Raw genomic sequence first — 14,004 nt, 5'->3', positions numbered from 1 at the left:
GTAGTGGCAGGGAAAGAGGGGTCTGGGGGCCTAGCGGCAGTGGAGGCGCTTGTGGTCAAGGTCTAGTCTGGAGCTGGAGCTAGAGACTACACAATTTGCAGTCTGAATGTGTCCAGGTTGTAGGAACCAGCATTGGGGGTGGTGGAGTCAGGGTTCTGGATCCACTTGGGGTTGTTGGACTAGTCCAGAGGCGTCCAGTGCCACTGGAGCACAAGATGGAGTCAGTGAGATCTGGGGTCTGGGGTGTCCACTTATACCATTCATCCCATGGCCTAAGGCTATCTCAAAACTTTTTAAAACTTCTTTAAGAATCGCCTCCATTGAAAGATAGGAAATATGGAAACTAGTTTGCATGCGGCAAGATCTCACAAATGCCAAGTTAATGGCCAAACCACAACTGAGAACCAATAAACAACAGTTGCAAGCGTTTTCAAAAGTGTGGCAGAGTGCTTCAGCTGAAACCTATCCAGATCGTGAAGTAGCAATAACTTACTGAAATGGTAATCTGCTTCAAACTTTCCCCCAATCCACTATAGCTAGAGATCAGCTTGAAAGAATGAGGAAGAATAAAATTAATATCACTTTAAAATTTGAAATGATGCACTTACCCACTGCACTTTCTAAATTTATTTCTCCAGAATCAATAGATTTGATATGACTCTGTAAACAAACACAGATTTAATATTAAGCAGTTTGAAAAATAAAGTTTGCATTCGTACATCCGTAATTTGTAAATGATTCTGGAAGCATGATTAGGAAGAGTTTAGGAGGGAAACGGGCCAGACACAGGCAACTGGAACTAGATTTAGTGGGGTCCTCGATTAGCATGGGCACATTGGGCTATAGGCTGCGTCCGTGCTTTATTATACTATGACGTTCACTGGGATCCTGATTCTGGTGCAAGACACCCACCCACCATGGCTTGAGTTCCCACACACCCCATCCTGAGCCCTATCTCCCACATTACCCATACTTTGGAGCTCTTCCCACACACCTACCATGGCCCCATCTCCCTCTCTCTCCACACACCCATCACAGTCCCAGTCCCCACATTCCCTATCCACCTACCATAGTCACAATTCTTACCTTCCTCACCCACCACTACCCCAGTCTCCGCATTTCCCACCCACTCGCTACAGCTCCACTTCTCAAATTTACTTTAAACTAACCTGGTTCAGTTGGCCAAACTCCCTTAAAACCTATTAGCACATCGAGTTATTACTGTGTAACAACTTTTTGAAAACGTGAATTAAAAGCGTGTATCCAGAAAACCTGCTAGTCTGGCAGCACTGACATCCAGACTGTGTTGAATCAATGGAGTCTGAGGTACTGCCCACCCCTATACAACTCCTCCTCATGAAATATGTAAAATTGAACACAAATGTAAGAAATGAAAGAGAAGATTGGTACCTCGGGTTGTTCGGCAAGCCTGGAGATTAGGTTGCAAATGTTTTGTCACTAGTCGAGATGACATCATCAGCGTGTAATTGAGTGTTGTTTCTGCCAAGTGCTTGCAGTTGTATTGGTCTGACTTATTGTTCGTTGTTCTTCATTCACTCGTTTCCCTGGTTATTGGTGATTGTGAGTGTTGGCTCCTCGGGTGTTCAGCTACCTGGTTGGCTAGGACCAAATGGAGACTAGTGATGGGTGCGAAAGGCAACCAATCAAAACAATGAGTCAGACCAATATAAATGAGAGCACTTGGCAGAAACAACACTCAATTGCAGACTGATATTGTCAACTTGACATGATGAAACATTTGCGACCTAGCCCGCAGACTCGGTGAACAACCCTACAAGCAAGAATTAGTTTAGACAGATATTGGGGCTGCATAGTTCAATGGGATCTCATCCAATTAACCACCAATGGTAACACTCAGCTGCTCACCTCTGATGGAAAGGAAATAGAAAATGCTGATGAAGATCATGCACCCAAATATTACCTCTGTTCCTCTTTTTACAAATGCTGCCTGTTTATTGACTATCCCCAGCATTTTCTGTTTTTACATCAACTCCTGTATATATGCAATGTTTTGCTTTTTGATTGCCTACACATAAAGTACTATGCAAAAATCTTAGGCCCATATATATAGCTAGGGTTCCTAAGACTGTTGCACAGTTCTCTAATTATCCATGTGGAGCAGACAGCGAGTTTGTAAATCTGGCAGAAGCAAAGGATGTAGGGACTGGTGAGGATGGAGCACCATGGGAGGGGTGAGAGACAGGGGGCAGAGAAGGGGTAACAAGGACAGGGGATGACACAGGGGCAGACACACCCAGCCCTGAGACACCAGGCAAGGTCATTTGATTCCAAACAACTGGTTTATGGATCATTACAGAATGTCTCTCTGGTGGTTCTCGCTCTCTCCCATCTCCCTTCCCCTTTTCCCAAACATGATTCCCCTCTCCCTGCCCCTTCCTACTCTCAGTCCACAATAGAGACCCATATCAGAATCAGGTTTATCATCACTCGGATATGTCATGAAAAGTGCAGTACAGTGCAATAAATAAAATTACTACAATACTTAGGCACCCTTGCTCTATTTGTGTCTAAGAGTTTTGCACAGTACCATATATCACAATGAGGCCAGATTCTAATGGGATACATTACTGGTGCTACAGAAGAAATCAAGGTAGCAGGACTGATGGTGGGCAAGTCACATGTTCACAGAGGCATACTGGTATCCCAGTGATAGAGATGGGGCCCAGAGGAAAGCCCAGTTTACCAGGGATACAGGGGACCCATCAAGGTTATTTTCAAAGACTCTGGAAGGAGGTGGCTATTAGTTAACTGCAGAAGTGAGAGTCCCCATTTAATGGAGAAAAGGTGGAAGAAATTAAATGATATCACAAGAAAATATGAAATCGTACACACGAACAGCCCAGGGATCTCCAAGCCACATACCACTGGTGCCACTTGTGAAATGCAATCTGCCAGATTTGCTCTCTGATGTTTCATTTCTGTCACCGTATCCCCTTTAATTTGACCACCAGAAGACACCTTCATGACCCTTTTGAACACAAGCACAGTAATTTGTCCTTTAACCCATCATGTGATTGTTCAGAGGGTTCAGGGCAGGTTGTGGAGGAAAAATTAAGTTTGAAGACTGGGGGTTAATCGTCATGGGGATGGTGTGATGGGAAGCAGAATGAGTCGATCTTCCTTGGACTAACTAAGAAAAGATCACATCATCAATGAGGAACTGATTGTATCGGTGCTAACTGTCTGAGAGGCAACGTGATTTACAGAATGTTTAGTATCCTGAGCAATGAAAAACCCATTGTATAGGTGCTAATTTTGTGGCAATTGTGGAAACAGTGTCTGAAGACCAGCTGACCTAGTGTGATTAGATTTACTGTATAAATTGGAAAACTTATCCTTGCATTGGTTGAGGTGTTGTGAGGAACGGCTCCCCGTGAATTCATGAAATAAAGATGGTAACTAATTTCAAGGTCTTTGCCTACTTCGTTGGTGTTCGGTCGATACTAAATTCTTCAACACAGGGTTACAGCAAGAAAGTAAATCAGCTACAACTGAATGGGTTAAATGCCCTAATTCTGTTTCCATATCCTGTGGTCTTATAATGGTCTTGTGACTGCGCTAGCCTTGATGCCAAACTAACTAGTCCCATCTGCCAGTAAGGATGATGAGCTGAAGGGTCTGTTTGTGTGCTGTATGAATCTGGTTTCTACTACACAAGTAAAGCCCAAAGTGTGAACAGTACCATACTACCAGGCAGCAGTGTAGTGTTCTCATTACGCATACAGATGCCATTCATAAGCAGCCTGGTGTTTTCAGTGGACAGAGAGCTGCAAAGCACAAACAGCTCACAGTCCTCCAAGAACAAAAGGAGTATCTCATTGTTCTTCATGAACAGAGAGATGTTGCTCACGAGTAGGTTGCTCTTCTGCAAGAGCAGAGAAAAGGCAGTTAAGAACACATGTCTTTAAAGCAGAAATGGAATTATGCTTCCTACCACTCACATCCTTCTTCACAAGCAGAGTTCTGCTCGGAACAGTGGGAAATGGACTCGAGATGAGGTGTCAGCTGGCTCAGCACATGTTGGAGGCCAAAACACTAATAAAGCAATTTAATTGGCAGGTCACTGAGAGATTCCAGTTGCCAGCAGCCCCTTAACAACAGCACCAAGTCTGTTCCTGTACAGTCATTACACTGATGCACACCAGACTGTATGAAAATTGCTCAGGTATATCACATTCACTAAACAGGACAAATACAATCCAACTAAATACCATACGCTCAGTTTACTCTCAATATGGTGGAAGGTATCATCAATAGTATTATCAGAAGAACTTCACGGCCAATAATCTTATTTTAAATCAATGATTACTTTGGTTTTCTCAGTACCACTGTGACCTCATAACAATTTTGGTTACAGCATGAATTTCAGAGGTGAGGTGAGAGTGCATATCCTTGACAAAGGGCAATATTTGACGAAGTGGTAAAAATGAAGATAATTGGCATCAAAAGCTAAATGATCTCCATGGTTGGACTCATAAAAGAATGCATAAAAGAATGGATGTGTAGACCCTATCGTTCTTGGCTGTTACACCAATGCCCATTATTCAATCATAAAGGTAGAGGTGGGGATGTCGTAATATCAGCTATATTGGGTCTCCATGCATACAACCAGTCCACCCCCGCCTGCAACAAAACCTTGTAAAAATGAGAGATGGGCTGATTGGTGGTGAGTGACATACCTACCACATCAATGCCAAGCAATAAGTACCTCCAACAAGACAATGTTGTACAGTTGATATCCGACTCATTACCATCATCAGTATCCTAGGCATTACCACAGACCAGAAACATAAAGGGACCAACATACAAATACAGTGCCAACAGAAACAAATAAGAATAATGTCAACTCTCACCACAGCCTCATCTGTGTCATAACCAACCATCCTAGATTACATCCTCATTTAGCCCCAGATAGCACTCCATGCAGTAACTTCCTGAGGGTCATTGGCACATGCAGAATCAAAGTGAGAATGTGAGGCCTTCTAGCAGCCAGACAACATTCATGCAGAGAAATCTGTGACATAGGACAAAAGCTTTAAACACACGTAAGGCAACGAAGCTCAAAGACATTGAGGCGTGTACTGTTATTACTTTTGACTCATCATTAGTGATGTTAAACATACCATCAGTATTGAAGTTCTCATTTAGAGAAAGTAATACCCTTCATTATGCAGGAAAATAGAGATCAGTGTAGCATTTGTTGGTATTACTGCAGACTGTGACAGTCATATAGAAATACAGGCCCTTCATCCCAACCAGTCCTTGCTGACTGTAGTGCCCACCCATCTTGACCCACTTTCCTGTGTCTGGAAAGATATGCATACTTTACCTCTCTAAACTCCACTTCTGCCTGTATCTAATCAAGTGCTTCTTAAATTATACTACTGTATCTGCCTCATCCACTCCCCTGGCAGTTCATTCCACAATGAATTCTGGTTAATTGGGACCTTGGTTAGTTGGTACAGCCGTTTATTTGAATCAACTCTTAAGGAACAAAAGCAAATTAAGAAAATAGCTGGGATTCCCTTTGTTTATGCTGCTTAGTTGGGGCAGGAGACTTACTGAACAGTTTCTAAATAGCAGCAGTCGCATGCACTTGTGTGGCTGTTAGACACTACACCGTGCTTAGAGTGAACAGTATTTAAAGAGCATTAGTTGCATGTATTTGTGTTCAAAAAGCAGTGAATTTTCCCCACTGATAGTTCGTGAGAAATAAGCAGTAAGACAATTCAGAACTGTTTTGCTCACTGCATTTTCAAGCATTCAGGCTTGGAGTTGCCAGAAACAGCTGGGAGTGAATATGAAAAAAATTCACTACTTCAACAGATTAGCAACTATGAAGAATTTGAAGCTAGCACAGTCATCTTGTTACAATAATAGTGAAGATTTGGAGGATGTAATAGTCGAGAGGACCGTATGAAGACAGTCCATCATTTACACAAGGTGCCAGCACTGATTTTGTTCATTTCCAGTCAATCAAAAGAACACAGCAGCATACACTAGATTAGTTCCTCCGTTGAAAACTATCAGGACCTAATACACAGTTTCATAGTACTGTAGCGGTATTGAGAGTGCTTTAATTTGTTCCGTATTTCATTTAAATACATAATTTGTTACTCAGTTAAACAGTAGTTGGTCTTTATTTCACTAATGAGAGAAGATCTGCTGATGCAAATGCAGATGTCTTTATTTTATACATTTTTAACTATTTCCATGAATCTTCGGCTAACTGAGGCAGTCCCTTAATTGGGCCAAAATGTACCGGTCCTGAGGTACCCCAAATTAACCGGAATCCAATGTACCTACTACCTCCTGTGTGGAAAAAACTGCTCCTCAACCCTCCAGAGATAATGTTTTTACTCCAAATTCCACCATCTGCCATCTCTTACATCTCTTTCCAAATTTTCCCAGCATTTTTTATTTTTATATCATGTTGGCTCGATTTTTCTTATCTCACTCATACTGACTGGCCTGCCGTTAATTACACAGACCAAGTGGCTCAATGCACTGGTAAATACCTCCATTAAATCACTTGGACTCTCCCTATCACCACCATTCCCTTCATTCTATACAGCCCTCCACACCTTGTCTTACTAAAAACTACCTATTGGTCCTTTTGAAATGGTTTTGGCCTGAAACATTGACTGCACTCTTTCCCTACATGCTACTTGGCCTGCTGAGTTCCTCCAGCATCTTGTGTGTGTTGCTCGGATTTCCAGCATCCACAGATTTTCTCTTGTCTCTATCTCTCTTTCCCAGTTCTGATGAATGGTCTCAGACCAGAAGCATTGACTGTTTCTCTCTCCACAGATGTTGCCTGACTTGCTGAATTTACCTGAGATTTCAATCATCTGCCGTTTCCATCTACTGTGATTTCATGGTGGTATTCCAGTAACCCTCACTACATGGTCAGAAGCTACATGGGCAGGAAGAGATTTCTGGAGGAGGGCCGACTTTATCAGTATTGTCTAGATGATCCAAGGCTGCATGACGAGCCAATAAGCTAGTATCTGCTGTAGACCTGTTGTGGTGATAGGCAAATTGCAGTGGGTCCAGGTCCTTGTGGAGACAGTAGTTGATTCTAGCCATAGCCAAAGTCTCAAAACACTTCATCACCATAGGTGTGAGTGCTACTGGATGATTGTTGTTGAGGAGCTCACCCTGCTTTTCTAGGGCACTGGTATGATTGTAGCCCTTTTGAAGCAGGTGGAAACTTCCAACTAGAGCAATGAGAGATTGAACATGTCTTTGAACACACCCTCCAGTTGGTTGGCACAGGTTTTCAGAGCCCCACCACCTTGTGAGGGCTTCACCCTCTTTAAAGCCAATCTGACATCAGCATCGGAGACGGAGATCACAGGGTTATGGGGTGTTGTGGGAATAGTCACAGCTGTAGTTTTATTCTCTCTTTCAAAGCATGCTTAAAAGGTGTCATTGTACACCAGTCATTGAAAGTGGGCATGCAGGTACAGCAGCCGGTGAAAAAGGCGAATGGTTTGCTAGCATTCATAGCAAGAGGATTCGAGTACAGCAGCAGGGAGGTTCTATTGCAGTTGTACAAGGCCTTGGTGAGACCACACCTGGAGTATTGTGTGCAGTTTTGGTCCCCTAATCTGAGGAAAGACATACTTGCCACAGAGGGAGTACAAAGAAGGTTCACCAGATTGATTCCTGGGATGGCAGGACTTTCATATGATGAAAGACTGGATCAACTAGGCTTATACTCGCTGGAATTTAGAAGATTGAGGGGGGATCTGATTGAAACGTATAAAATTCTAAAGGGATTGGATAGGCTAGATGTAGGAAGATTGTTCCCAATGTTGAGGAAGTCCAGAACAAGGGGTCACAGTTTAAGGATAAAGGGGAAGCCTTTTAGGACCGAGATGAGGAAAAACTTCTTCACATAGAGAGTGGTGAATCTGTGGAATTCTCTGCCACAGGAAACAGTTGAGGCCAGTTCATTGGCTGTATTTAAGAGGGAGTTAGATATGGCCCTTGTGGCTAAAGGGACCAGGGGGTATGGAGAGAAAGCAGGTACAGGGTTCTGAGTTGGATGATCAGCCATGATCATACTGAATGGCGGTGCAGGCTTGAAGGGCTGAATGGCCTACTCCTGCACCTATTTTCTATGTTTCTATGTGCTGAGCTCATTTGGGTGTGAAGCATCACTGCCATTCATAATGTTAGGCTTTGCTTTGTAGGAAGTAATGGCCTGTAAATCCTGCCAGAGTTGATGTTTGGGTTCATCAGCTAACTATGAATCTCCTGGTTCATCCACAGATTTTGATTTGGGCATGTATAGCATGTTCTTGTAGTGACACACTCATCCACACAGGTTTTAATGAAGTCAGTGACAACTATGGCGTACTCACTCAGACTCGAAGATGAATCCCTGAACACAGTCCAGTCCAGCAACTCAATATAGTCCCGTAAGTGCTACTGCCTGTACTCAGGGAGTAGATGTACTGCCAGGTGATCAGACTGTCCAAAGTGTGTGTGTGGGGTGGCACAGAAAGTGCTCCTGATGGTAATATAACAGTGGGTCCAGAGTGTTGGCTCCTCTGGTTCCACAAGTGATACGTTGGTGGTAATTATTTATAGAATTTTTCAAACTGACTATAGAAGGAGAAGATGGAATAGGAAGGTAAGCTAGCCAGTAATGTTAAAGAGTACACCAAAAGTTTCTGCAGATAAATGAAGAGTAAAAGAGAAGCAAGAGTAGATATTTGGACCACTGGAAAATGATGCTAGAGAGGTAGTTATGTTTGAGAAGGAAACGGCAGCCACTAGCAGTATGCCAACAATTTGAGAATGTCTGGGGGCAGAAATGAGTGAAGCTGCCATGACTAGGGAAAAGATGGTTGGGAAATTGAAAGGTCTGAAGGTAGATAAATCACCTGGACCAGATGGTCTGCACCCCAGGGTGTGATAGAGGTGGCTGAAGAGATTGTGCAGACATTACTAACGACCTTTCAAGAAGCAATAGATTCTGGCATAGTTCTGAAGGACTGGAAAATTGTAAATGTCACTCCATTCTTCAAGAAGGGAGACAGGCAGAAGAAAGGAAGTTAGTCTGACCTCAGTGGTTAAGAAGATGTTAAAATCAATTGCTGAGGATGTGGTTTTGGGGTAGTTGGAGGCACCTGATAAAATAGACTGTAGTCAGTGTGGTTTCTTCAAGGGAAAATTTTGCCTGACAAATCCATTGGAATTCTTTGAGGAAATGACAGGCAGGATAGACAAAGGAAAATCTGTGAATGTTGTGTACTTGGATTTTCAGAAAGCCATTGACAAGGTGCCAAAAATGAAGCTGCTTAACAAGTTAAGAGTCATGGTATTAAGGGAAAGATACTAGCATGGATAGAGCATTAGCTGAGTGGCAGGAGGCAAAGGGTAGGCATAAAGGGAATCTTTTCTGGTTGGCTGCCCGTGACTAGTGGTGTTCCACAGGGATCTATGTTGGGATCATTTCTTTTTACGTTATTCATCAGTGATTTGATGATGATGAAATTGATGGCTACGAAGCTAAGTTTGTGGACAACACCAAGATAGGTGGAGGGGCAGGTAGTATTGAGAAATCAGAGAGGCTGCAGAAGGACTCAAACAGATTAGGCGAATGGGCAAAGAAATGGTAGATGGAACACAGTATCGAAAAGTGTGTGGTCATACACTTACATAGACTATTTTCTAAATGCAGAGAAAATTCAAAAACCTGAGGTCCAAAAGTCCTTGTGCAGGATTCCCTAAAGGTTAATTTGCAGGTTGAGTCAGTACCAAGGAAGGCAAATACAATGTTAGCATGCATTTCGAGAGGACTAGAATATAAAAGCAAGGATGTAATGTTGAGGCTTTATAAGGCACTACTGAGTCCTCACTTGGAGTATTGTGAGTAGCTTTGGGACCCTTATCTAAGAAAGAATGTTCTGATACTGGAGAGGGTTCAAAGGAAGTTCACAAAAGCGATTCTGAGATTGAAAGGCGTACCATATGAAGAGCGTTTGATGGCTCTGGGCCTGTACTCGCAGGAATTCAAAAGAATGGGGGGGAGGTGGTGAGGGAAATCTCACTGAAACCTACTGAATGTTGAAAGGCCTCAACAAAGTGAATGTGAAAAGGATGTTTCCTGTGGTTGGCGAGTCTAGGACAAGAGGACACAGCCTCAGAATAGAGGGATGTACATTTAGAATGGAGATGAGGAGGCATTTCTTTAGGCAGAGAGTGGTAAATTTCTGGAATTTATTGCCACAGGTGGCTGTGGAGGCCAAGTTATTGGGTATATTTAAGGCAGAGGTTGATAGATCTTGATTTGTCAGGATTCTAAGTTCATTTGCTATTAAAGTATGTATCCATATACAACTCTGAGATACATCTTCTCCAGATAGTCATGAAACAAAGAAAGAACATGGAGGCCATTCAGAGAGAAACATCAAACCCACTCCCCACACAATAAAAGAACGTTATCCTCATCATCAACCCCCAAACCCCCTTCCTTCACTCAAAACAAGAACATTGACCCTAAAACACCCCCCACACAGAACACAACAAGAATATCGACCCCCCCCCAAACAACCCCTTCCCAGCACAAAGATCTAACAAACTGCATCAAGAACATCAATCCCCAAACAACCGTTCCAGCACAAAAATCTAACAGATTGGAACAAGAACATCAACCCCAAACAAGCCCTCCTCTGCACAAAAATCTAACAGATTGGAACAAGAGTATCAACTTCCTCCAAACAGCCCCTCCCCAGCACAAAAATCTAACAGCGCAAGAACATCAACCCCAAAACAACCCCTCCCCAACACAAAAATCTAACAGATTGCAGCAAGAACATCAGCCCTCAAAACCCCTCTCCCTGTACAACAAAATGGAAAGGAATGGCAGAAAAAACACAGAATATGATAACCATTCATCTGAAAAAGTCCATAGTCCTTAAAGCAGTAATCCAATCATAGATGCAGAATCATGAAACATCCTCCAACATCACGAACAGTCTTTGAAAGAGAGGGACACCACACGAGGCAGAGGTCTACCTGGCTGTCACAGCTAGCCACCACAAAGAGATAAGCTGCTCACAGACAAGGTGGGCAATTGGCACTGGACTATTGCTCACCCTTCGCATTTACTTCAATGTATTAACCTTCCTCGATACTTTAGTTAGTTCGTGTTTCTAAGTCTCTTTGCATTGAGGCTTTCCGAGCACGTTTGCTTCCTGGACTCTTTGCAGAGACAGCAAAGCGCTGGATCACTCAATCGAATTCCAAACTGTAAATCAAAGGTTCTAACGGTCCCAGAAACACACTTCAGGTGAAAATCAGATGTAAAAGAAGTAAAATAGACATTTTTGTGGGCTATCTGGAAGATGTCGACCAAGGGAGCATTGGTGCCATCTTGACCACGTTGAAGGGTTATTGAAGAATGCAGGAGATTAGGACTGGGAGGGAAATGGATGTCATGATGAAACGGCAGAGCAGACTCCATATGCCAAATGATTTAATCCTGCTCCTATATCTTGTCATCTTATGGACAGTCACTTCTACCCTGACACTCTGGCATTTCTAGCATTCTGCTAGTGACTTCCACAGTGAAAACTGATGCAAGGTACTTATTAAATTTATCCATCATTTCTCTCCCCCCCCCCCCAAGTTACTATCTTTCCTGCATCATTTTCCAGTGATCCGATATCCATTCTCATCTCTCTTTTACTCTTTAAGTATCTGAAAAAAAATTGTATTCACCTTTAAATTGTTGGCTAGCTTACTTTCATATTTTAACTTTTCTCCCTTCATGGCTTTTTTTTCCAGTTGCCTTCTGCTGGTGTTTAAAAGCTTCCCAATCCTCTAATTTCCCACTAATTGTGCTCTATTATAAGCCCTGTGTCTTGCTGTAATGTTGTCTTTAACTTCTTTTGATGGCCAAGGTATGCTCGTCCTCTCTTTAGAATACTTCTTCATCTTTGGGATGTATCTTTCCTGCACCTTCTGAATTACTCCCAGAAATTCCTGCCATTGCTGCTCTACTGTCATCCCTGCCAGTGTCCCTTTCCAATCAACTTTTGCCAGTTCCTCTCACATGCCTCTGTAATTCCCTTTACTCCACTACAATACTGATACATTCAATTTTAGCTTCTTCTTCTCAAGGTATAAGGTGAATTCTATCATTTCATGATCTCTGCCTCCTTAGGGTTCCTTTATCTTAAGCTCCCTAATCAAGTCTGGGTCATTATATAACACCTGATCCAGAATTGCTGTTCTCCCAGTAGGGTCAACCACATCCTGATATAAAAAACAAAATCATAGGCGTTCTACAAATTCCCTCTCTTGGAAGCTAGCACTAACTAGCACCAATTCTTCATCCATGCATTCATCTGCCAAATCATCCAATTCTAATTCTCACTGGCACATATCAAGGGCAACAATGCAGAGATAGCTACCCTGGAGGTCCTGATTTTCAACTTTCTACCTTCTATAACTCCCTATATCCTATCTTCAGGACCTCCTCCTTTTCCTAACTATGTTATTGGTATCAATATGTACCACAAACTCTGGCTGTTCACCTTCCTCCTTTAGAATGCTGTGGACCCAATCTAGGACACCCTTGACTCTGGCACCTGGGAGGCAACATATCATCCAGGTATCTCTTTCACACCCACAGAATCTGCTGTTCGCTCCTCTAATTAGCGAATCCCGCATCACTACTGCATTCCTCATCTGCCCCTGCAGTTCTGAGCCTCAGAGACACTGGCAAAGATCGGGTTGCTACAGCTTCTCTCTGGCATGCCGTCCCCCTCAACAGTATATCCAAATCTATCTTAATTGTCCCTGATGCCTTTATTTTTTTATTTCTTTAACCTTTATGACTCCATCACTATAACTCCTCGCTGACGATCAACACTGGTGCACCTCAGGGGTGTGTGCTTAGCCCACTGCTCTACTCTCTCTATACCCATGACTGTGTGGCTAGGCATAGCTCAAGTACCATCTATAAATTTGCTGATGATACAACCATTATTGGTAGAATCTCAGGTGGTGATGAGAGGGCGTACAGGAGAGAGATATGCCAACTAGTGGAGTGGTGCCGCAGAAACAACCTGGCATTCAATGTCAGTAAGATGAAAGAGTTGATTGTGGACTTCAGAAAGCGTAAGATGAAGGAATGTATACCAATCCTCATAGAGGGATCAGAAGTGGAGAGAGTGAGCAGCTTCAAGTTCCTGGGTATCAAGATCTCTGAGGATCTAACCTGGTCCTATGCAGTTATAAAGAAGGCAAGACAGCCACTATACTTCATTAGGAGTGTGGTAAACCATGTGTATAGGTTGTAACTGGGTTACCTGTCTGGACATGCCCCTCTACTGACTGCTCCTGTGACTCCTCCAACAGACCCCTGAATAAAGGCGATTGTGTCATTGCTCCTCCCACAGTCCAGGACAGACATACAGCATGGATGTGGATCCATTTTACTGTTAATAAAAGCCTTTCAGTATTTACTCTACTTCCAGTCTTTTGGAGTTATTGATAGTGCATCAAGGAATTTGAAGGGATTTGGTATATCAACAAATACACTCAAAAACTTCTTTGTATGTACTGTGGAGAGCATTCTGACAGGCTGCATCACTGTCTGGTATGGAGGGGCTACTGCACAGGACCAGAAAAAGCTGCAGAGGGTTGTAAATTCAGTCAGCTCCATCTTGGGTACTAGCCTACAGAGTACCCAGGACATCTTCAAGGAGTGGTGTCTCAGAAAGGCAGTGTCCATTATTACGGACCTCCAGTATTCAGGGCATGCCCTTTTCTCACTGTTACCATCAGGAAGGAGGTACAGAAGCCTGAAGGCACACATTCAGCGATTCAGGACCAGCTTCTTCCCCTCTGCCATCCAATTCCTAAATGGACATGAACCCTTGAGTACTACCTCACTTCTTTTATATTATTTCTGTTTTTTACATGATTTATTAATCT

At 43.0% G+C, this 14,004-nt stretch overlaps 1 protein-coding gene across 8 annotated transcripts in view; it reads right to left on the bottom strand.

Moving 5' to 3' along the window:
- ulk4 (unc-51 like kinase 4) overlaps positions 1–14,004 on the bottom strand; it is a 702,256-nt gene that overhangs the window by 359,195 nt on the left and 329,057 nt on the right. For all 8 annotated transcript variants that reach the window (XM_072283788.1, XM_072283790.1, XM_072283793.1 and 5 more), the window contains one exon: positions 609–660. In XM_072283788.1, the coding sequence (XP_072139889.1) occupies positions 609–660 (52 nt within the window). The remainder of the gene's footprint in view (positions 1–608; positions 661–14,004) is intronic.

This window comes from Mobula birostris, chromosome 19, assembly GCF_030028105.1.
Source record: "Mobula birostris isolate sMobBir1 chromosome 19, sMobBir1.hap1, whole genome shotgun sequence".
In the NCBI taxonomy this organism is placed as follows: Eukaryota; Metazoa; Chordata; class Chondrichthyes; order Myliobatiformes; family Myliobatidae; genus Mobula; species Mobula birostris.
Note: the sequence above shows the minus strand (reverse complement) of the source record. Positions and strands in the feature narration are given on the sequence as shown.